Raw genomic sequence first — 25254 nt, 5'->3', positions numbered from 1 at the left:
TTAATACCTGTACTTGAAAAGTCATTAAAATGACAACTTTTTTGCAGATACAATACATTCCCAGAAGATGGTGCTACAGCTGTAGAAAAGCCCAGACAACACAGAGGTACGAATTAGAATATGCTTAGCATGGGGAACAGATGTAACGTGATTTTTGTACTCGTATATCTTTGGTCATTAAAAACAGTGTGGTGCATACTCATTTTTATCTTAGTATGAATCTCTAATCTCTTTCATGTCACATAAATTGTCAATTCTAAATTGATCTTTTGTGAGGATGACGGTGTGTACATGTGTAAGTGTAGTGGACTTGCAACACATTCAAGGTTGGTTCCTACCACATGCCCAGTGCTAAAAATATAAAATTCAGCTACCTGGTGAGCTGGTGAAATTGTTATTTTATGCAGGTAATCTGCTGTCCTTTCCTCTCATACATTTATTCGACCACACTTTTTTTGAACTAGCTATATTTACTTGAAATGGAAGTAGATCTTTCTCTAGCTGATCCCTAACAGCTAAAGCATTTTAATATGGCAATCTTCTTATTATTATAGTACATACCTAAGAGCTGAGTGGTTAACCTGGGTAACTCCTGATAATGTATGTTAAATCAATTATTATGAGTGGATGAAGGGCAACACAAGTAAAAAAAATATAAAATTGGATAACTGACTAGACAAATCACACATTACAAACGTATAGGACACTGTGAATGGTGACAGTGAAAATACTGTAAGACAACTAAAGCTTGCATATGAACTGAACACCGTAGACAAACAAATCCCTGTCCTTAAGTAAAAATAAGCAATCAAAAAAAACTTTGTGGTCACTCTAAGAAAGCACAGATAATACAAATGGTGTCACACTTTCCTCTGAATACCGCAATGGCTTCACACAGAACTTGTGCATGAAGTTAACAGCATCAGCCCAGTCTCAAACATGAATCTCATCCACATTTAATTTAGGTTCTCCTGTGCAGCAGTGTGCTAGCTTACTAAGTTAACAGCAGGTAGAGTGGCCTAGTGATCGAATTCTTTGGCGTGCAATGCTCAAGGCTGCTGTTTCATTCTTTAACTTAGTGAGTCCCTTAATCTGCCTTTGGTGCCAGTATAGAAAAATGTATGAAGACAATGAAATAGACCTCTCTTCATGAGATGGTATTCACTATAGAAGTGCACTATATAAAATAAAAGGTGGTTGTTTGTTGTTGGAAGTCTGCTAGTGAGGCAACCGAGTTTGCTTGATTAGCTTGTAAAAAAACAAACATTTTACATACCCTCCAGGAATAGTCTTCATTATGTTAGCATTGTATTTTGCATTAAGATTTGCTCCATATGATACTCCTGTGGCTATAATGGCCTGAAAAAATGAAACATTATTTTAGTACAACAACAAGATGAATATTCGATTTACAAATATAGTTACTCTAAAAACATCCCAATGTGAACTATAAAACACTGTCCATCTGTTTTCTGTACTTTTTTCCTCTGTGCTAGAGATGGAACTAGAGTGAGACAAGGAAATGAGACATAGGCAGAAATGAGAAACGGTGTCAAAACCAAAAAGATAAAGGTTTGTTGTCAAAACAGAAATGTCAACCAAATTAATTTTTAGATTTCATTTGGTAGTTTAGTTGCTTGGTTTTTTCAAGTCTTTTTCAGATATTTGACCTCTGTCCTATCACCATTCTTTGCCTCTCAACCTTTTAGAAGTATTTCCATTTCCCAGTCATTCTTCCACTGATTTGAGTGTCCAGTTAAATATCATAACATATCCAAAAAGCGCCTCTTTAAACGAAAAGAGTCTGGAAACTGGTTCATGTAATGATTACAGAGAAAAAGATCAGAAAGTAACATGATTTGGAAAAAAGACAAAGCTATTAAAAATACTAAAATGGGGAAAACAATGATGTTGTCAAGAAACAGATCGGGGGTTATTGAAGAAAGAGGTCAAAAAGACATCAATTACAAAAGCAAAAAACGCTAATGGAAAGTCAAATTCAAAATAACTCAGCCAAAAGTTCAAAAAATAGAAAATAATCTTGTTTCTAGAAATTGCTAAGCAACACTTGGACACAAAATCTACCACACTGCCATTTTAAACAAGTGAATAGCCATGATATCATTGCAATGCAATAACCTATCTTGTGACTGGTTAAAGTCCTGGAAACTGTAAATAAGATGCTCAGCCCCATATTCCAAACGATGCAAAATGGAATCACCCTCAAGTTCCAAAATGGATGGCAAGGTGACGTCAGAAGCATGATGGTAATTTTTTTTAATTACCAGAAATATAAAGAAGGAAAATCAAAACAGTTCCATAGAATATATATTCCGAATCTCATTCTCCAGTAAAGAACTAGGGAGATCTGCATTGTTTTACAACTCAGGTAGTGAAAGGCTGTGTCATCATGTACCTGCAAATGTGAAGTCTACACCAATAAAACATTGTGTCTCTAACATTCTTTACTTTTTTAACACTGGAATAACCTGTGCCTTTTCAAGTTATAGCTCAGTCAGACGTAAAATTCTACATTGTATTGCATGAGATATCCGGTGCCCTACACTTGTAGAGAGAAAATATGGAGTAATTAATCAAAGATAGTGAAATATCCAAATATCCAAAAGGTTACTAATGGCTAAATATGATCAATTAAGGATAGCAGTAGTAAATGCATTTCTGGTTCTAAAGAAACTTTTGCCAGTTCCCCATAATGCAACTTCAATTTTTTCTAATTTCAAATGAAACAGGGTGTCCTTTCCCTTTGTGTTATGATATTTGGGTCAGATTTCTTGAAGCCATTCAAAACAAGATGACATGCTAACACTGTAACATAAGTTATCATTAATAGATTGTTCACTTACTAGATAGAGCTACTAGAGGATTAAGCATTATTGTGAGCCTATGACTGCCTGATAAATTAGAGATTTTATTCTAATATTGTATGAACATTGGACATTACCTAAGCATGTGAAACAGTGAAGTAGGTGCATGACAACCTAGTTCAAAAGAAGGGTATTGACCCAGGTACATTTTAAATAGTCCAAGTCAGGAGAGATGTATGCAATGCATTATTTTGAAGTTAATTAGATTGGAATCTGTTTTGTACCTGTTACCTGAAAACCAAAGTAACCAAATCACATGTTTTACCTAATGAGAGTTAATTGTTTCTAAATTTTTAAATTGAGACTGAGGATTCTTAAATGTTTCAACAGTTCAGGTTTTGCCTTTCTGCAATATTATGTAACCTGGAGTTCTATACAACAATTTTACTTCACATAATTGCATTCTGTGTCTTTGATGTACCTGTTATGTTCTCTGCCTAAACAAGTTTAAAATGTGGAGTTCCATTCCAATAAATGAAACTGGTGGCATGTACTAAGCTTGGTAAAGGAGGCACACTTGAGTCTGTGCAGTGTCTAAAAGGTTTGAAAAGAATTACAGGACACTAGTAATGAACCTTCTAGGAAGTATACTGTATATTCACCTGTGTAGATTATTTTGTCATAAGGTCAGTGCACTTCTTTGCAGAGTTTATTACCACTGGTCAATGCTGAATGAATAGGTAGAGTGCTGAAACAGGAGAGCAAGAAATCATGCCAAGAGTGTGTTATATTTCAGCCAGGGTCCCTTCACTGGCTGGAGTTCAAATCTTTGTTATATGTCTTGCTTGTTCATGTTTGATTTTTTTTGTTTGTTATTATTGTGAATTATGTTATAGATTTGAAATAACTTATGTACTGTTTTTTATTAATTTGGGGTATTATTTGGTTTCTTTAACTATAAGCTGCCTTTGTTATGTGCCTTGTGTTTTGTGGGTGGTTACCCAAGAGGTAGGGGCAACTACCAATCACGGTCAGCAAATGCCCTCTGCCCAGTATTTCTAGAGGGTCTCAGTTCCTGCCAGTTCACTGTGAATGTGCTCTGGGGTTGGTTAGTTTACTTTCTGAAATTTATTTATTTTGAAATTTTGACCCTCTTGCTCTGTTTTTCTAACCGCTCTATTTGGATTCTATATTGGGATTTTGTTCACTTTAAGTTGCCTTTTCTGGCAAATCCTTTATGCCTTTTGTGCTTTTTGGAGCTTTACTGTATAACAGAGCACTTTATGAGAATAAAACTGTTTATTTTGTAAAGATTCTGTTTTTGCCCCATTATCTAGCTGGGGTTTGAAGTGATATCCCCCCAGTGGACACTTATGGAAGTGCTTTTTAGGACTTATGTCTTTAGGGTCTGCTAGTTTATAATAGAGTGGAGGCAAATTACAACAACAATTGCTACTGATAGGTTACAGTGAACACCCTGTAGCAATTACAGTCCTAGATAGACTAAACTGAGTAAACCGGTGCAACACAGCTCAGCCTCCTTGTTGACATTTACCATATATTCAATTGAAATGTGGACAAAGATTAATGTCTTTGTTTCCAACATAATCTTTTAATATTTTTTTCATTAAATGATGGAAACTGGTTGTTTCACATGGTGGGTAGAATCTATACAAAATAAAAGAGTATTAATTAAGCAAGTGCACATAGAAATTAGACAATAGAATAATGCTACTGTAGATAATAGAAGATAATCTAATTTACAGATTTAGGCCTGGTGATAACTTATGAAGTGTCATGTTGACATCTTCCCTTGTGTTCCTCCTCCAAGATAATCTATGCAGCTTGCCCTGATCACAGCCATTGGTCCAGAACAAAAACTAGAAGACACTGGAGCTTTGTTCCTTATAGAGGACTGACCTTATCACTTTTGTTTAAAATCGTAAGTAACATGTTCCATGTGTCTCTAATGAAAAAACTTGTTTGTGTTTAAATCATTCCTTTATTTTTCCTAGTACTGTACTGGCCATATTCAATAATATTGTAATACTGGAATTACAATTTAGAGAAAAATAAAATAATTTACAACATATCACAGATCAATGGTTGCTGTTGATTGTTACTTAACTCAAGGCTCATGAGTTAATCTGCAGTACATCCCAAAGGACACTACTGCACATCACAGATTTTAATGTCCTCTCACCAAGTTTATTTAACAAATTGTCATCTTCCCAAATAAAAAAAAAATCAAAGTGGCAATTTTAGCAATAGCTAAATACATTAGTTTGTGTAAAACCCTGAAGATATGTTTTAAGTCTAGTGTAGGAAGTTACTTACCACTATGACTTCTATAGGAATGGGCACAGGAATCTTGCGCTTGTATCGGTCATTGAGTTCCTTTACCACTGTCACAACAACTAGTGTTATTAGACCAGCAATTAGATCTGCTATGTTGGTTTGGCCAATGTTTTTAAAAATGTCAATGATCGTCTGCAAAACACAAAAATAGGTATTTGTTTTTCTACAAGAAAAATATTATTTCATAACTCAAGTAAGAATTTTGGGTGTCTCCTAATACATCCTTATATGTAAAGTTTTTTTCTTATTTGCATCATGCTGTTTGCTATTAAATTGAAATACACATCTGAATTTCACATTCAGGAATAATAAGGTTCACCTTAACCTTAACATAGATCAACTACAGCATAGAACAATACACACTGGTAACTTAGAGTAAGTTGTTTTTTTCTCTCTTTAACAATAAGAAATGATGATTGGTTTAAAATGGGTGGTTGGAACTATAAAAAATTCTGGCTAAACTTGACAGAGATGAACAGAGTATCAGCTCCCACCCTAACATCTATTGTCATACACTCCTCCCTCAGCATGGGCTAGATCTTACTGTACCTGTATAAGCTTGATCACTATAAAAAGTTAATAATTAGGGTCTGTAGATGATATTTTCAATTTATTTAGTGGACAAGTGAGGACTCACTTATATTATCTTAGGTACCTAAGAACAAAAAATGATAACAAGTCTTGTCAGTCAGGTTCAGTGTTTGTCTGTGACAGTAGCTTACCAGTTTTCCTACTGAACACTCCAAACAACTGGAATATTATAAAATAATCCATATGCACACCATAAGGGTTCAGTTTACCCTATTAGCCTTGTGCTTTATGTGCATTCAGGGGCCAGAGGTTTATCCACTAGGTATGAGACATTTTATTTAGAATGACAGACTTCTAAGAGCCTAAAATATCTACTTATGTGTGAATGGTACACAGCAATTAGACTCCCCAAAGCACTCTCCCAATACTTTACATCTATTATGTGTTGTCTCTTGAGGTTTTCAAGGAATGTAATTGGAAATCTCCTAAATAAATGTCATTTGCCTACTGACCTTTAGTGTGGCAACATTTCCTACACAATGTACTAGTGTGACTCACACCTCACTTATATAAAGGAAATGTGATATTCAGTATGACCATGTTGACCTCTACAGCTACCACTGTCCCTAAAATTGCCTCTTTTCACTTGAATGATGCTATATAATAGAAGGCACTGATATCTATAGAGAATGACAGAGGGGCACCCCCATCTACTAAATATAACAGCTTAGTGGATTGTGGGCACTCTGCAGTAATTTAAGACACATACTGATTCAGTTATTATTGTATATTTGCCTGACACCCTGTTTCCTATTAGGCAAGTTATCAGGTCAGAATACTGTCCAGAGTCAGAAGTTGAACCAGTAACCTTGTGGTTTAATGTCTAATGCCTTATCTGTTCACCTGCTGCAATGCTACCTTCACCACCATTGTACCACTTTGAATACAAAGAACAAAGGTACACGTAATTATTATAGACATCCCTTTTCTGAAATAACCCTAGACAGAAAGAGTATGGTTTTCTTACTTTACCCTTCTTTGCTGTCTAGGAGAGTGGTTTACATGTACAGTAGGTAGTGACCACTGTCTTTGTGTGCTTCTATTTTATTTAATTATATTTAAAAGTATGGGAGAAAAGTATACTTTATTGAAAAGTATACCCTGTGGATGTTAAGCTACTTCTGTATGTTTCACCAAGAAAACACACAGTGGCTTCATTTTTTACTTTTGTTCTTAATTTGTACAATCATAGTGAGCATTCTAATGCAGTAAAAGTAATAATAGTAGTATTGTTATGTGCACCAACTACATTAGTAGTAGGTACCGTGTTAACTATTTATGGATGCAATGAGAAATGAATCAAAATGACACCTTTTATTGGCTAACTGAGTCGATTACAATATACAGTGAAATGTTTATTTGCATGTCCAATCAGTATATGACATTTTGTAAAGTGAATCTGGGTAGCAATACCCTCATTGATCAACATGAGATGCTACTAAAACTAATTATTATGTCTGAAATATCTCAGACTGCTAGAGGGAGACACAAGCATACTGAGGAGTGCAGCCAAATTGGTCTTTTTGTGTTCAATTAGGCCCTGGTTGCTTAGTTTTTAAGCATCTTTGGTCCTGGTTGTGGTTGTTCCTTTGTTTTTGAATAAAGTCCTTATTTTTTGCTGTTACATTTGGATTCTCTGGTCATTACTTGGGTCGGGGGAAGGCTTTTGAGCATCCGGTAAAATCCACAATATTTACAGCATTATATAAATTTGCTGTCTGCCAAGTCTGGGAAGAGTTGTGGCTGTGTGGCTAAATATCTGTGCTTGTACAGTATCTAGAAGGTTGATAGTTCAATTCCTGTTACTGCCTTAAGGAACCCCACTCTGTTGGGCCCTTTAGCAACATTGCTCAAGGGGTGCTGTACAATGGCTGACCGCAAAAGGTCACGTGGAAAGACAATTTTCCCTCGGGGATTAATAGCGTATCATCAGTTATTTCTGTTCATTTTCTGCTGCCACTTGGACAATGTAATAATAACACCCACAATGTTAGTAGTGTAGCACAGAGTCCCAAATTCAGATTCTGGCACAGTCACTGTGTGTATGGAGTTTGAATGTTCTCTCCGCGTTTGCACTTGTTTCATTTTGGTACTTTCATATCATTTTCCAAAAATGTTCACTTTACATTATCTGGTCACACTAAACTGTCTCAAAATAAGTGAGTGTGTGCCCAATGATAGACTGGTGTCATGTGGAGGAAGGCTCCTGCCTTGCTCCCATTGGTGCCTGGATGACATAACAAGAATCACTCAGTTTTTTCAGAAAGTTAGAAAATGGAAAGAAACTGGAGTGAACTGAGGACACAAAAGATTTGTTGATACGGTTACTGTTATATGTTAGTTTGATAGTATTTGCATTAAGAATGAAAACTGTCATATGTTCTGCTGAAGTCCACTCTTACTGAACTGTACTACATGTAGTTTTAACATAAGGCCAACCCCATTCTGTCAGACAGCAACCATCTTCGGTTTCCAAAGTGTCAGATGTTGCCATCAAGTTTCAAATTTAGATTCTCAAGAATAAAAGCATCTATTTAACATCTATTGTATTCTCTGTCCTGTAAGGATTTAGAATGATATTATTCAGTGGCCAAGTGGATCCTGATGAACACTAAGTTATTACGATGTTAACATTCAATATTCTTATCTGAAGAATCTGAAGAAATTGTCTGTTTTGATTTTAAAAATTGATGTAATCTCAACATATTTTATTTTATCTGTGCAACAGTGTTTTATGCTTATACTTTTCTGTCGCTAACAAATTTCCTTTTGTGATAATAAAGTCTACATATTTTAACATAATTCATAGTCCAATGACTGGACTGTGACTCAAAGCCACTTCCCAGAAGTTATAAAGCAGTAGCATTGGCCACCCCTAAAATACCAAATTCTGCATGATATTTGAAAGATGAATAGAATTTTCATATGAAGTTGCATAACTGAGTACTTATAAAGCACACAAATGTAGCTATACTCACAAATATGATTGAGAGAACTCCATTATAGTTGTTTGCTGGTACAGAAAGCAATGCTTTGAACTGGGTAACAAATACTTGAAATGCTGCTGCTGTTGTAAATCCACCCACTAATGGGTCTGAAAGGTATCTCACCAAAAATCCAATCTGAAGTATACCCATTCCAAGCTGAAAAAAATGATGACCCAAAAAAGTTAATATATATACATATATAAGAAACAACATGAAGAAGTGATTTATACAAATACTGTAGTCATTTTGCAGGAGGTTTCAAAAATTAATAATATGGCAAATGTTAATATGAGAAATTGTACAAATAATGGAGGAACTATTAAAGACAGTGCTTAAGGGAATACTCACCCTAGGCACGTTTGTTCTGTACTGTGCCCAAGCGTGATTGTCCCCTTACCCCACTCCCCCCGCTGACCTGCACTGACATTGCGCTTAATGTTCTGGGCCGGGGCATGCTTTCGTCATGACCATGCGACTTTGTGTAAAGCCAAAATAAGATCCGAACGTGGAGTGACAGCATGCATGTCAAAATAATTTTTTTGTTGTTGTTTTGGAGACTTGCAGGGCAGGATAACACTCTACCCTCTTAGAGATTTATTGAGTGTGCAGCACAGTATTTTGCTGTTAATCATGCTGCATGTACAAGAAGATTTTTACTGTTTGCAAAAGATGTTAACGGAGAAATTTGTAGATTTTTTTGCCAACTGCAATTCAAGTTCATGTGTAAGGTGAGAATAAAGACCTGTTTTTAACTCAAAAGATATTGAATAAAATGAGAATTGCACTATCTGACTTGTTGCATCATTGACATCATGACTGTTTTCCATGCTCTGGCATGTTTAGCGATCACCCTGTTCCTGAATGCTACTGAATTGTATTTGGGCCCACCTCTTCCAAGCGGGCCAGGTCATGGTACGGTTGGCCTGGCACTGAGCGATTACACTAGTTAAACGAACTAGACTTTGTTGGAGTTACATGTGAACAAATGTACTTGGGCACGGAACAAATTACCAGTGTGAGTACACCCTTAAATAAATGACCAGGACATGGTTTCCTTGGCTTAGCAAGAAACTGCCAAACGCTCTTAGTATCAGCTCAAGAATTACACCTTTTATTAACAGGGCTCTTCTTCGGAATGTAGCCTCTGCACCTTATCTAATCAATCACTGACCAAATAACACTCAGAAACAGCTTGTCGAGGCACCATCTGGACTATATGTATACAGTATATATATATATATATATATATATATATATATATATATATATATACTGTTATCTTTATAAATAAATTGAATTATTTTGTTTATTACAACAAGCATGTTTAGGTTATTTAGGTTATTTGTTGAAAAATAGCCTATCACCATGTCTGCACCACAACAAAGATAGTGAAAGTGTTTAACATTATTAATCTTATTCATAAATTGTACAGATCTCTTCATTTTCCTGGTGTCTCAGCTGGAAAGTGAAACAGAGATTTTAATTAATTGCCAACATTCCCAAAGGATGGATGGATTAATTAATTAATTAATTAATTAATTAATTAATTAATTAATTAATTAATTAATTAATACAACCCCTTTCCTACAGCTAGGGTAGCAGGGAGTCACAGCATAGCAGAAGTGTAAGAAAAATTAATCGAAGGCCTACAACCTTTGACAAGTGTTCCCATATGAATTATGCTACATGCTGTCAGGTGTTTTACATGAACACCACAAGCTGTCAAAACTCTAATCTGTTTTGTCTCATATTTGTAGAAAAAAAACTCACATTATGGCCACATCTGAAAGATCATCTGAAAAAGCTTTAAGTTCCGACAAAAATAAAAATAACTGTACCTGGTAAAATCCAATGAGGTATGTCATGGTGTAGGACAGCATCACTCTGTAAGCATCCCTTGCAGTGGTATTGACTACTAAACTTGTGGTATTCGAAGAAGAACTGTTAGATGAGGCTGCTGATGGGATCATGTAATTAGAGTCCGGAGCAAGGGAGAGAATTGCTAAACCAACCATCAAAGAAGTAACAGGAAATGGACCTGGAAAAGTAAATGGCAATCCATATACTGTATACTTGTGTGGCTATAAAATAAAAAATATACTTTTGAAAGTGGCTAAACTTCCTAAAAATAATCACATTCATGAGCTTGACAGTAAAAAACTCTTTGATGGACTCTGCTGAGGCATTTGTTCTCTTCTGCTAGCATTTGATACCTTCATCTTAGCTAGTGCATTGCCCTCATTTCTTAAAGTCAGTTTGCAAAAGGTTTAGAATATAAGTTTAGAAAAAAGTACTATTTTTTTATTTTCTGCTGTCACCATTTCTCAGATTCACTAACGTAATACTATGAAAATCTTTTATTTGTGCCTATAAGTAACATCAGTGACACCATTCCTTTGTAACAGTAAAGTGGTAACACACTGACATAGTGAATTAAATTATACATGTTGATTGAGTGATTCACTTACTTGAGGAGAAAAAAAAAGAAACAGAATGTGAAGACATTACTAGGTGCTGGGAAATTTTTTTTATCCGATTTCTAATATTTAGAAACACTAGGCTCTGCCCTCTGCTCGCTTCACTCGCCCACCCCCGGGTTTGGTTTACAGGAATATACAATTTAAAGAGATTGCTATTTTCTTGGGAATTGTTACATATGCCCCTCCTTTAACCGCCACCTTATCGTGATGGAGGGGTTTGCGTGTCCCAATGATCCTAGGAGCTCTGTTGTCCGGGGCTTTATGCCCCTGGTAAGGCCACCCAAGGCAAACTGGTCCTAGGTGAGGGATGAGACAAAGAGCGGTTAAACAAAACCTCCTATGATGGAAAACAATTTTGAACGGCGTTTTCCCTTGCCTGGACGCAGGTCACCGGGGCCCCACTCTGGAGCCAGGCCTGGAGGTGGGGCTCAATGGCGAGCGCCTGGTGGCCGGGCCTGCACCCATGGGGTTCGGCCAGGCACAGCCCGAAGAGGCAACGTGGGTCCCCCTTCCCATGGGCTCACCACCTATGGGAGGGGCCAAGGAGGTCGGGTGCAGTGTGAGTTGGGTGGTGGCCGAAGGCGGGGACCTTGGCGGTCCGATCCTCGGCTACAGAAGCTGGCTCTTGGGACGTGGAATGCCACCTCTCTGAAGGGGAAGGAGCCTGAGCTAGTGCGCAAAGTTGAGAGGTTCCGGCTAGATATAGTCGGACTCACCTCGACGCACAGCTTGGACTCTGGAACCAATCTCCTTGAGAGGGGCTGGACTCTCTACCACTCTGGAGTTGCCCCCGGTGAGAGGCGCCGAGCGGGTGTGGGCATACTTATTGCCCCCAGACTTGGAGCCTGTACATTGGGGTTTACCCCGGTGGATGAGAGGGTAGCCTCCCTTCGCCTTCGGGTGGGGGGACGGGTCCTAACTGTTGTTTGTGCGTATGCACCGAACAGCAGTTCGGAGTACCCACCCTTTTTGGAGTCCCTGGACTCCAAAGTCCCCTCGTTCTGCTGGGAGACTTCAATGCTCACGTGGGCAATGACAGTGAGACCTGGAAGGGCGTGATTGGGAGGAATGGCCCCCCCGATCTGAACCCGAGCGGTGTTTTGTTATTGGACTTCTGTGCTCATCACGGATTGTCCATAACGAACACCATGTTCAAGCATAGGGGTGTTCATATGTGCACTTGGCACCAGGACACCCTAGGCCTCAGTTCGATGATCGACTTTGTAGTCGTGTCGTCGGACTTGCGGTCACATGTCTTGGACACTCGGGTGAAGAGAGGGGCGGAGCTGTCAACTGATCACCACCTGGTGGTGAGTTGGCTTCGATGGTGGGTGAGGATGCCGGTCAGGCGTGGTAGGCCCAAACGTGTTGTGAGGGTCTGCTGGGAACGTCTGGCAGAGCCCCCTGTCAGAAGTAGCTTCAACTCCCACCTCCGGCAGAACTTCGACCACATCCCGAGGGAGGTGGGGGACATTGAGTCCGAATGGGCCATGTTCCGTGCCTCTATTGTTGAGGCAGCTGACCGGAGCTGTGGCCGTAAGGTGGTCGGTGCATGTCGTGGCGGCAATCCCCGAACCCGTTGGTGGACACCGGCGGTGAAGGATGCCGTCAAGCTGAAGAAGGAGTCCTACAGGACCCTTTTGTCCTGTGGGACCCTGGAGGCAGCTGATAGGTACCGGCAGGCCAAGCGGAATGTGGCTTTGGTGGTTGCTGAGGCAAAAACTCGGGCGTGGGAGGAGTTTGGGGAGGCCATGGAGAACGACTTTTGGACGGCTTTGAGGAGATTCTGGTCCACCATCCGGCGTCTCAGGAAGGGGAAGCAGTGCAGTGTCAACACTGTATATGGTGGGGATGGTGCGCTGCTGACCTCAACTCGGGACGTTGTGGGTCGGTGGGGGGAGTACTTCGAAGACCTCCTCAATCCCATTAACATGCCTTCCAATGAGGAAGCAGAGCCTGGGGACTCAGAGGTGGGCTCCCCCATCTCTGGGACTGAGGTCACCGAGGTGGTCAAAAAACTCCTTGGTGGCAGGGCCCTGGGGGTCGATGAGATACGCCCGGAGTTCCTCAAGGCTCTGGATGTTGTAGGACTGTCTTGGTTGACACGCCTCTGCAACATCGCATGGACATCAGGGACAGTGCCTCTGGATTGGCAGTCCCCCTCTTTAAGAAGGGGGATTGGAGGGTGTATTCCAACTACAGAGAGATCACACTCCTCAGCCTCCCTGGAAAAGTCTATTCGGGGGTCCTGGAGAGGAGGGTCCGTCGGATAGTCGAGCCTCGGATTCAGGAGGAACAGTGTGGTTTTTGTCCTGATCGCGGAACAGTGGACCAGCTCTACACCCTTAGCAGGGTCCTGGAGGGTGCATGGGAGTTTGCCCAACCAGTCTACATGTGTTTTGTGGACTTGGAAAAGGCATTCGACCGTGTCCCTCGGGGAATCCTGTGGGGGGTACTCCGAGAGTATGGGGTACCGGCCCCCCTGATAAGGGCTGTTTGGTCCCTGTACGATCGGTGCCAGAGCCTGGTCCGCATTGCCGGCAGTAAGTCGAACCCGTTTCCAGTGAGAGTTGGACTCCGCCAGGGCTGCCCTTTGTCACCGATTCTGTTCATAACTTTTATGGACAGAATTTCTAGGCGCAGCCAGGGCGTTGAGGGGGTCCAGTTTGGTGGGCTCAGGATTGGGTCACTGCTTTTTGCAGATGATGTTGTCTTGTTTGCTTCATCAGGCCGTGATCTTCAGCTCTCTCTGGATCGGTTCGCAGCCGAGTGTGAAGCGGCTGGGATGAGAATCAGCACCTCCAAATCCGAGACCATGGTCCTCAGCCGGAAAAGGGTGGAGTGCCCTCTCAGGGTTGGTAGCGAGATCCTGCCCCAAGTGGAGGAGTTCAAGTATCTCGGAGTCTTGTTCACGAGTGAGGGAAGAATGGAGCGTGAGATCGACAGGCGGATCGGTGCGGCATCCGCAGTAATGCGGGCTCTGCATGGGTCTGTCGTGGTGAAAAAGGAGCTGAGCCGCAAGGCGAAGCTCTCAATTTACCAGTCGATCTATGTTCCTACCCTCACCTATGGTCATGAACTATGGGTAGTCACCGAAAGAACGAGATCGCGAATACAAGCGGCTGAAATGAGTTTCCTCCGCAGGGTGTCTGGGCTTTCCCTTAAAGATAGGGTGAGAAGCTCAGTCATCCGGGAGGGGCTCAGAGTAGAGCCGCTGCTCCTCCGCATCGAGAGGAGTCAGATGAGGTGGCTCGGGCATCTGATCAGGATGCCTCCTGGACGCCTCCCTGGTGAGGTGTTCCGGGCACGTCTAACCGGGAGGAGGCCCCGGGGAAGACCCAGAACACGTTGGAGGGACTATGTCTCTCGACTGGCCTGGGAACACCTTGGGATTCTCCCGGAAGAGCTAGAAGAAGTGGCCGGGGAGAGGGAAGTCTGGGCATCTCTGCTCAAGCTGCTGCCCCCGCGACCCGACCTCGGATAAGCGGGAGACAATGGATGGATGGATGGATTGTTACATATGCATTAATTCACTTTTACTTTAAAACTTTTATAAACACAATACTTGTCCTTTATTTCCAGCCCCGGGCCCTGGTTAAATCTTTCTCGCAGGATGTATAACGCTGCTTGTGTTGTGAAGGGGGGGCGGCTGAACACACGCTAAGGAGATGCCGTCGGATCAGCTGCTGTCTTTCTGCTGTTGCTGCTGGTGAGCTGCGTTTTCTGCTTGACGCTCTGAACATCGATCATTTAAAAGCCTGTACAGTAGCTGTCCTTTTGCCACTTTGTGTTTCTGCCTCTCGCGGTGTGAAATGGTGGGGGTGGGGGAGGGCTGAACGTACACTAAGCAGAAGCAGTCGGATAATCTGCTGGCTTTCTGCTGCTGGCAAGCTGCGTGTGCTGCTTCTCGCTTGTCATTGTTTAAAGAGCTGAAAGCACATGATGTCTGTCTGCCAAAAGCATTCCAACAACTGCTTGGTTAGATGTCTGTGAACTTGTTTTAAATGTCGTCTCACTGCCTTGTCTCGTGTGACGTTAAAGTGTCTCTCACGGGACGTCAAATTGTCTTCTGAGAAGATCACGTCTCGTCTCCCTAATCTCCCTCCCAAGATTTTTTTTATAATAGATAATAGAAAGTAGTCAGACTAAGTATAGGGTAGAGTCCTGAAACATGTCAGCCTGATGGACAGTGGTGTGAATATTAATTGACTGAAGTTAAAACTCTAGATGCTATGGCTATATGACCCTCTGGACTTTGTTACTTAAACATTAAGGATTGTTTGTTGCCTGACCTGCCTATATTTTGAAAATGTTTAGCATGTTGGAAGTATGTTTGCTCAAGTAAAGATTTTTTTTGAAGTGGACGTAAGGTATTTGTGAACCTGTAGTACTTAATGTGAACAAAAAATAAAAAACAAAACAATTAGATAAATGACCATGCTTTCTTTAGTTTGTATTTGTATTTAGTATCCATAAGTATAATGGAGATTCACTTGTAGGTGATATATCTCCTTAATGTCTTTGTGCTCTCAACAGTAATATTGTAGTACAAAGGTCCTTCAAACTAGTTATTACATAAAATGTATAGTAATTAAGTGTATTAACATTTTTCTATCGCTATCGTTTAAAATGTTTCTGTGGTAACAAACCTATGAATAAACCTACCGACAGAAATATGTCTTGAGGTTCCAAGGAAGAAATATGTCAAAATAGGAAAGAATGAAGAATAAAGCCCGTAGACAGGTGGAACTGAAGCAAGCAGGGCAAATGCCAGACCTGAACAAAAAAAAAATTTAAGTGACAGTTATAAGGGTCAGTTCATAAAATGACACTGAATGTACAGTACATTTCTGGAAAAAAACATTGACATAGAGGTGAACATTATCACTTCAATTTAATTGATTATCTTTGTACCTTACAGTACAATGAAATACATTAGCTGCTTCTACTGGCGCAGACAAATCGGCATCAGTACAGTACTTGGTACAACAGAATAGCTGACACAAATTACTTAACAATTCAAGTGACAGTCAGAAATAAAGGCAGCCATGTCCAAAATTGAGAATTCAGTAAATATAAGAAAATTAGCACACATCAGATATAAACATACCATATGTATTAGACAGACCAAGTAACACCAAAACAGTAACTTTAAATGTTTTTCTATTAAAATATTAATAATAAATAGTTCTTGTGGTTCACCTTTTGGAGTCCCTGGAGGGGGTGCTAGAGGGCATACCTTCTGGGGACACCCTCGTACTGCTTGGAAACTTCAATGCTCACGTGGGCAATGACAGTGAGACCTGGAAGGGCGTGATTTGGAGGACTGGCCCCCCCGATCTGAACCCGAGTGGTGTTTTGTTATTGGACTTCTGTGCTTGTCATGGATTGTCCATAACAAACACCATGATCAAGCACAGGGGTGTTCATATGTGCACTTGTACATGCACATATGTACACCCTAGGCCTCAGTTCAATGATCAACTTTGTGGTCGTGTCGTCGGACTTGCGGCCACATGTCTTTGACACTCGGGTGAAGAGAGGGGCAGAGCTGTCAACTGATCACCACCTGGTGGTGAGTTGGCTTCGATGGTGGGGGAGGATGCCGGTCAGGCCTGGTAGGCCCAAATGTGTTGTGAGGGTCTGCTGGGAACGTCTGGCAGAGACCCCTGTCAGAAGTAGCTTCAACTCCCACCTCCGGCAGATCTTCGACCATGTCCCGAGGGAGGTGGGGGACATTGAGTCCAAATGGGCCATGTTCCATGCCTCTATTGTTGAGGTGGCTGACCGGAGCTGTGGCCGTAAGGTGGTCGGTGCCTGTCGTGGCGGCAATCCCCGAACCCGTTGGTGGACACCGGCAGTGAGGGATGCTGTCAAGCTGAAGAAGGAGTCCTACCGGTCCCTTTTGTCCTGTGGGACTCTGGAGGCAGCTAATAGGTACTGGCAGGCCAAGCGGAATGCAGCTTCGGTGGTTGCTGAGGCAAAAACTCGGGCATGGGAGGAGTTTTGGGAGGCCATGAAGAATGACTTTCGGACGGCTTCGAGGAGATTCTGGTCCACCGTCCGGCGTCTCAGGAGGGGGAAGCAGTTCAGTGTCAACACTGTATATGGTGGGGATGGTGCGCTGCTGACCTTGACTCGGGACGTTGTGGGTCGGTGGGGGGAGTACTTCGAAGACCTCCTCAATCCCACTAACATGCCTTCCAATGAGGAAGCAGAGCCTGGGGACTCGGAGGTGAGCCTCCCCCATCTCTGGAACTGAGGTCACCGAGGTGGTCAAAAAACTCCTTGGTGGCAGGGCCCCGGGGGTCGATGAGATACGCCCGGAGTTCCTCAAGGCTCTGGATGTTGTAGGGCTTTCTTGGTTGACACGTCTCTGCAACATCGCATGGACATCAGGGACAGTGCCTCTGGATTGGCAGACCAGGGTGGTGGGGGACTAGAGGGTGTGTTCCAACTGCAGAGGGATCACACTCCTCAGCCTCCCTGGAAAAGTCTATTCGGGGGTTCTGAAGAGGAGGGTCCATTGGATAGTTGAACCTCGGATTCAGGAGGAACAGTGTGGTTTTCGTCCTGGTCGCGGAACAGTGGACCAGCTCTACACCCTTAGCAGAGTCCTGGAGGGTGCATGGGAGTTCGCCGAACCAGTCTACATGTGTTTTGTGGACTTGGCAAAGGCGTTTGACCGTGTCCCTCTGGGAATCCTGTGGGGGGGTGCTCTGGGAGTATGGGGTACCAGACCCCCTGATAAAGGCTGTTCGGTCCCTGTACAACCAATGTCAGAGCTTGGTCCGCATTGCCGGCAGTCAGTCGAACCCGTTTCCAGTGAGAGTTGGACTCCGCCAGGGCTGCCCTTTGTCACCGATTCTGTTCATAACTTTTAAGGACAGAATTTCTAGGCGCAGCCAGGGTGTTGAGGGGGTCCGGTTTGGTGGACTCAGGATTGGGTCACTGCTTTTTGCAGATGATGTTGTCCTGTTTGCTTCATCAGGCCGTGATCTTCAGCTCTCTCTGGATCGGTTCGCAGCTGAGTGTGAAGCGGCTGGGATGGGAATCAGCACCTCCAAATCCGAGACCATGGTCCTCAGCCGGAAAAGGGTGGAGTGCCCTCTCAGGGTTGGGAGCGAGATCCTGCCTCAAGTGGAGGAGTTCAAGTATCTCGGGGTCTTGTTCACGAGTGAGGGAAGAATGGAGCGTGAGATCGACAGGCGGATCGGTGCGGCGTCCGCAGTGATGCGGGCTCTGCATCGGTCTGCCGTGGTGAAAAAGGAGCTAAGCCTTAAGGCAAAGCTCTCAATTTACCAGTCGATCTATGCTCCTACCCTCACCTATGGTCATGAGCTATGGGTAGTGACCAAAAGAATGAGATCGCGAATACAAGAGGCGGAAATGAGTTTCCTCCACAGGGTGTCTGGGCTCTCCCTTAAAGATAGGGTGAGAAGCTCAGTCATCCGGGAGGGGCTCAGAGTAGAGCCGCTGCTCCTCCACATCGAGAGGAGTCAGATGAGGTGGCTCGTGCATCTGATCAGGATGCCTCCTGGACGCCCCCCTGGTGAGGTGTTCCAGGCACGTCCAACCGGGAGGAGGTCCTGGGGAAGATTCAGGACACGCTAGAGGGACTGTGTCTCCCGGCTGACCTGGGAACTCCTCGGGATTCTCCCGGAAGAGCTAGAAGAAGTGGCCGGGGAGAGGGAAGTCTGGCTATCTCTGCTCAAGCTGCTGCCCCCGCGACCCCACTTCGGATAAGCGAAAGAGGATGGATGGATGGATGGATGGGTTCACCTTAAGTACTGTCTATATGTGATATAAAATATATACATTAACTCCACATTATTAAAATTTATTACAAGTATGAAATATATACAGTTGCCAAGTAATTCTGAGCATGTGTTGTTGACTGTTATTGCTACATGGATAGAGAAGCACAGAAATTAGTCCAGTTGAGTGTCCTACTCAATAGATTTCTTAAGCTAATAATAATGACATTAAAGGCTGCATACTATGAACTTTTCTGGTTACATTGATAAAATAAAATTATTTTGGCTATAGCATTAAATGAATACCAGGTAAGCTAAAGATAAAACAATAAAAGTTACTCACCTTGTAAGCATGCTACAAGTCCTGTTGTGACCCCAGAGATGACGTCACCAATCAGCCATTCTTTTACTTTATAATTAGGTAACCAGTCACATATTGGGAAAATCGACTGAAATATCTGCTTGGCCCTTTTGGGTGAACAGCTTATTTCAAACATAAACATAATTTTAGTAATTCACTCTGAATATATCAAAAGAAAACTACTTGGGAAACAAAAAGCATTAAGGTAACAAATCTGTATGTTTCAGTGTGCTTATCCAGACAACCTGTTTTTCAACAGTATATTGTAATTGTAAAAAAAAAACACTCACCCACCCACTCACAGCTATACATAATATATGGAAACACACATTTATAGCATATGCATTTCATTGCTGCATACTTTATTTAAATGTACTACATATCTATAATCTTACAGAAGATCCCTATTTAAACCAAGTCCGACATATTGATAACATGTCAAATGTGGTGTATTTTTCTAAACTCTAAATGTAGTGTTTTTGATTTTATTTTAATGCTAATAGTAGGGGGTATATTTAAAAGTAGCTTGCACCTTTGCATTTAACTTTAGTATTTTTTTTGTTGTAATTTCAAAATACCTTGTGTTGTTTATGTGCAGATGACAGTGAAAATTACCTTCTCTAACTACACCTAGGTGCAAATTTTGACAAGATCACCTTGAAACCCGAATAAGCAGGAAAGTCATATACCGGTAAATTAATAAGGTAACCAATAATAAGGCCTCTTCCATATAACCCTAAACTGGATTAAGTAAGTTGAGGAATTGAGGAATGCAGTCATAAGTAAACTTGGGGCACATATTTCCTTTAAAGGTTTTGACTCTGTTCCACAAGTGATAAAAATGTGAGAGGGCTTTTTGGGGGGGCCTGATAATTGTATGCTCATGGGATGTATTACTTAATAAAAAGGTGCTCATATACAGGCTACTTTCAAGTTATCCACCCAGTAATTCATTGATATGACATCAATTGAAAAAAACAATATAACTTGATTTACTCAAACAAAAGTCAAAAGTGAATAATGAAGTAGGTTAAAGAGCAATAATATAAAATTCTCAAACCTGCTAATTCAATTCAGGGTTATGGTGCAAGGCAGAGACCAGCCCCAGACAGGCACGTGCATGGGCAAGCTTAGAATCACCAATAATCTTTATACTTTATACATGTCTTTGGGATTGTGAGAGTGGGAACAGATTTGAAAAAAATTTTAACCCAGGACCTTAGATCCATAATAGAAGACATAATCACTAAGCCACTTTTGCAAGACAAACTAAGTAAAAAGGAAAGTTAATTAACTAGCTTCTGGATGATTATTTAAATAACAGCTTCCTCAAATGTGTCTTAAGCTAATAAATCTGTAGTTATTTATTATTTAGTTTTCTGAGAAAAACAACTCTTTTTGGAAGACTGTTTCTAAAAATATAGTATTATATAGCTGCCAACAGTAAAGGACAGCTTTTATACGTTTTCAGCTCCAATCTGCACTGGCAAGAATGACAGCAAAGCAGGAACCAACCCTGAATGGGACAGCAGTGCATGTAGGGTGTACGCACTCACTCATACAAAGTTTAGAAACATCATTCCAACAAATAGGGCCATCTTGGTGTGTACCTCAAGAATAATAATACCTCAAGAAAATATCTCAAGAAAAATAACAGAGGTACACCAGAGCATTGCAGGACAAGGCAGGATACAGCCCTGGACAGGGTGCCAGTCCATTGTAAGTCCCAGTCACACTCACACTCACACTGGGTCAATTTCATATTACCAATTATTCTAACTAGCAATGCAAATGTAGGACTAAAACATAAGTACCTGGAGGAAAATCCACAAAAATGATTATTTTTTAAACAATTGGCATTTTCCAAAGTAAATCGTAGGAGGCAGTATGATCGGCTTGCTGAAGGCCATGGACCTGATTGTTTAAATTCCAAAGCCTGTATTTACATTGCCGCATGTAGATGCACATTATCTATTCATTGATCATGAAGATGCATGAAACACGAACACACTATTATTGCAAGTCTTCATTTCCTTTATGCTGTGTCAGATTAAAGTTTTCGGCTCACCTGCATAATTTCTGAAATCTTTCCTTCAAGGTTTTTGAAATCCTCAGTTTTCGCTCATTGTCAGTTTCAAACGAAGGTTTGGAATACACTGGCCGAGCAACAATGTACCCTTGTTCAGATGGGTTGTTCTCCATTTTGAAATGCAAGCACCTGAATTCAAAAAGACACATCAGCTTAAATAAATGATGGAGCCTTCCAAAAATTAATGATAACAGCTTCCAAGATGAAAAATATTGTAATAACATGAAGATATTTAAGATTGCAATTCTTTTTTCTGTTACTTTAAGGAAAATAAGAGTAATCCTACAAAAAAAATTCAACATTGTATGCTGCTATGCAAGTTTGATGCTGCTTGTCACAATGAGAAGAAAAAAGTGTAAGGTGTAATTACCTAGAAGGATAAAATGAAGCCAGCCTTTTGGCATAGAAAGGCACAGGCCTTTTATAAAGCACATCGCACACCTATGTTATGATCTAAACAAGAGCCAACAAGTACTAGATTTTTTGAGATTTGTTCCAGGTGTCCCCACCCCTCATGTGACACTAGTGTTCCTAACAATAGCATTAAGTACATTGCGAAAAAGCAAGATGAATTAAATCCATGCTGTTAATGGAACAAAGGTCAGGGTTGTGCATGTCCAGCCAAAAGCTGTAGAAAAACTCATCATCATATCATCTGTTGAAATGGTCGTTGGTATATTTTAGTTCCTATGCTTTCCATTTTGCCATTCAGGGATACTTCTCAAAGAAATGCTGACATGCTTTTAATTTTCTTAGCTAACACAATATTTAGGAGAGTATTTTTCAGACTAGTGGAGACCTTTCAGTCAACCAAGCTTACTTGGTTAGCCAACGGCTCATCCAGATACTTTTTGCAAGCTATATGACTCAATTAGTTTCCATATTCTCATGACACCTTGTGTAAAGATGTGCTTTCCGGCTTTATTCACTGATTAATTTCTTGATGATTTCCACTGGTGCCTTTGATTATTTAATTGAAAGAATTCTGCAGGATCATCATTTTAATGCCTCTGTGAATTTTGAAGGTCTAAGTTAGGTCTCCACACAGTCTTCTCTAAACAGGTTTAATTCTGTGAGCATGTTAGAGTTGAATTTGCCCTTTAGTCTTGAAATGAACTTAGTTATTCATTTCTGTTTATCTTCAAAGCTGTTGTGTCTGTGCAGAATAGTGACCAGAACTTCACACATGATTCCAGATGTGTTCTACACAGTACAGTACAGTGACTGAGCATAATGTTCCTTCACTTGTATTCAATAATAAGGGTGGGTGCATGCATGTGTGCTCTGTAACAGACTGGTACCCCGTCTTATGCAGGTTCTTGCCTTGTGCCCAATACAACTGGGGTGGGAGTCTCACCCTAAAATAGATTAAGTAGTATAGATAGTGGATAGACTCACCTTTTATTTTAGATCATTTTAGTTCCTTATTTGTGGATTACTTAAAAATGCGAATGTATATCTTTGTTAAGATTATTATTTATTTTTTCTATTCATTTACTTGTTTAGTTTTGAAATTATTGCTGTGTAAGCTTTCGTCACAAGCAGCATCATAAGACACTTTATAATGCACGCAATATTATAGCATAAAACAACACAATAGGCCAGTGTAGATCAAAGATAATTCAAACCATAAATAAACCACAAGGAAATATTCAAACAGAGGAAAGAGTCTGGAAATGTCCTGGCACCGAGTCAGAATATAAAACAGTGAATTGCATGTGTTAGGGTAATTAGTGATTTCAAATTAGCATTGTTTTAATATGTGTGTGGTTGTGTACATGGGTGGGGTGTGGGATGGAGTGGCACCCTGTCCAGGGCTATTATCTGCCTTGTACCCTGAGCTGCAAGGATCGGTTCCATCCTTTCTGTAACCCAGAATTGGAATAAGCAGCTTTGAGAATGGGTGTATTTATGTATAACAGTACATAGGAGCTAATGATGGGAAGACCAGAGCATCAGTACAATAACAAATAAGGTTTGGTTTTAGAGGTTGATAGACAGAGAGCAGATTTGATATATATGAGATAAAGGGTGAGATTTCTTGATATTTCAAAATCATGGGCCATTAAAAGCATAACTAAGAAAATAATGTGGAAGGAGTATTGAAGTTGTGGCTATGAGAATAACATAATTGAAGTGTGCCACTCCATCTGTCTGTATTCAACAGACAGGAAATGCAAAACCATCTTCAGAAGTTCTGCTGTGTTTAAATATGAGAGGCTTTTGCTGATTGATTGATTGATTGATTGATTGCCCTTCATCTTGAACCTCCCTTAAAATGAATCAGTAAATATTTTGAAATAAACTAATTCCAGCCATTCTGATACACCTAGCCATGTCTGATTTGAGGAACTCCCTTTCTTTTTGCAAGTTACTATTAAAGCAAATAAAATCCAGATTGTGTGAAGAAATGTCCACACTTTGATATTTCAGAAATCACTTTTTCAATTTTTGGGCTGTAGGAAATCAGAGTGCATCCTACACATCATCAGAGGACTCTTGCTTTCACTCATTGATGCAGGGCCCATTTAAAAGCCCTAGGGACATTTTCTGTTTCAATACTATGAAAAATCAATCATTATTTTATATAGCATGCTTCTCAGAGCACAACTTCACAAGGACTGTTACAGAAAAGGAAAAAAAAATTCCATACAGGAAATTAACATTTCAGAGGATCAATAGGAAACCATGACCTGTAGTAGACTCAAAGTAAGAGGAGACAATACAATAGAAAGAGAGGAAAGAAAGTGGAATTCAAGTCGCAGAAGTTTTGAAAAGCAGCACTCACTACAGCACCATCATTTTTTCCATGTGTACCACAAACATTTAAGTTTTCACTAACCTGGTCATGGCCTATCTTTTTTAAACATTATACAATATTGACATCACATAGCATAAAATTCACAAACCATCCTTATTTGCTTCAGTGTCAGGGTGTGCTGGAGCCTAACCAGTAGCATTGGGTGGTTAAAGCAGGAAACAGCTCTGGTTCTGCCAGTTACAGAGCCCAATAGTAAAATAAGACTAAACATAATTCATTCATCAACTTTATGTATCTGTCAAGTGCAAGCAGAGCCTATTCTAGTAACATGGTGTACACGGCATGAAACTGCCTATGGATGGAGCATTAAACAATCATGAGGCACATTCATGCACACATCAACACCTATTCCTGTTAGGCTAATTTAGAGTCACATCTTTGGATTATGAGAGGAAAACTGGAGTATCCACAGAAAACTAGCATAAAAAAGGAAGCACAATGACATACCACATGACGAGTGATAGTGATCGGAAACTGACCCACATCACTATGGTCACATCTCCTTTCATTTTAAATATTATTAATCAGGTTCCTCTATGTAAATAGGAAAGTGTTGAAATAATTTTAAGTAATTCATCCAGAACTGTATTTACTGTAGAATATTTGCCCATATTTTTTGTCTTGGTCATCTGAAATCTCTGAAAGATGACACTCCCTGCTGTAAAATCTGTATACTAAACATGAATTGTAACATGTAAAAGGTTCAAATGTTTTTCATGTTTCACTGTGACTACATGGTGTTTACTGTCAGCAGGACTTTGTTTTCTACAAGTCTTTTCCCCAAACAGCAGCTAGTGTAAGCTGGAGTGCATTATTGCTAAGGAAGGTTGAGCTTATTGAAATTATCCAATGCTAAGGTCAGCCTGTAACAGAGTGTTAAAATATTTTCATTTTGCATTTCCATGAAAACAGGCAATATATTTCTGAAAGTAATTTTCTGGAAAATATTTTAAATTAACAAATGTCATAATTAATAGATCCAGTC

At 40.7% G+C, this 25254-nt stretch overlaps 1 protein-coding gene across 1 annotated transcript in view; it reads right to left on the bottom strand.

The window, feature by feature from the left end:
• The window catches only part of slc26a4 (solute carrier family 26 member 4), a 47611-nt gene extending 25742 nt beyond the window's left edge, over nt 1-21869 (bottom strand). The window contains exons 1-8 of the mRNA XM_028813042.2: nt 21819-21869; nt 21428-21577; nt 19342-19481; nt 15907-16017; nt 10600-10799; nt 8753-8917; nt 5163-5315; nt 1277-1359 (exon numbers count right to left, since the gene is read on the bottom strand). Of these exons, the coding sequence (XP_028668875.1) occupies nt 1277-1359; nt 5163-5315; nt 8753-8917; nt 10600-10799; nt 15907-16017; nt 19342-19481; nt 21428-21561 (986 nt within the window). The 5' untranslated portion in view covers nt 21562-21577; nt 21819-21869. The remainder of the gene's footprint in view (nt 1-1276; nt 1360-5162; nt 5316-8752; nt 8918-10599; nt 10800-15906; nt 16018-19341; nt 19482-21427; nt 21578-21818) is intronic.
• Between the last annotated feature and the right edge of the window lie 3385 nt (nt 21870-25254).

Source organism: Erpetoichthys calabaricus, chromosome 1, assembly GCF_900747795.2.
Source record: "Erpetoichthys calabaricus chromosome 1, fErpCal1.3, whole genome shotgun sequence".
Lineage (NCBI taxonomy): Eukaryota > Metazoa > Chordata > Cladistia > Polypteriformes > Polypteridae > Erpetoichthys > Erpetoichthys calabaricus.
Note: the sequence above shows the minus strand (reverse complement) of the source record. Positions and strands in the feature narration are given on the sequence as shown.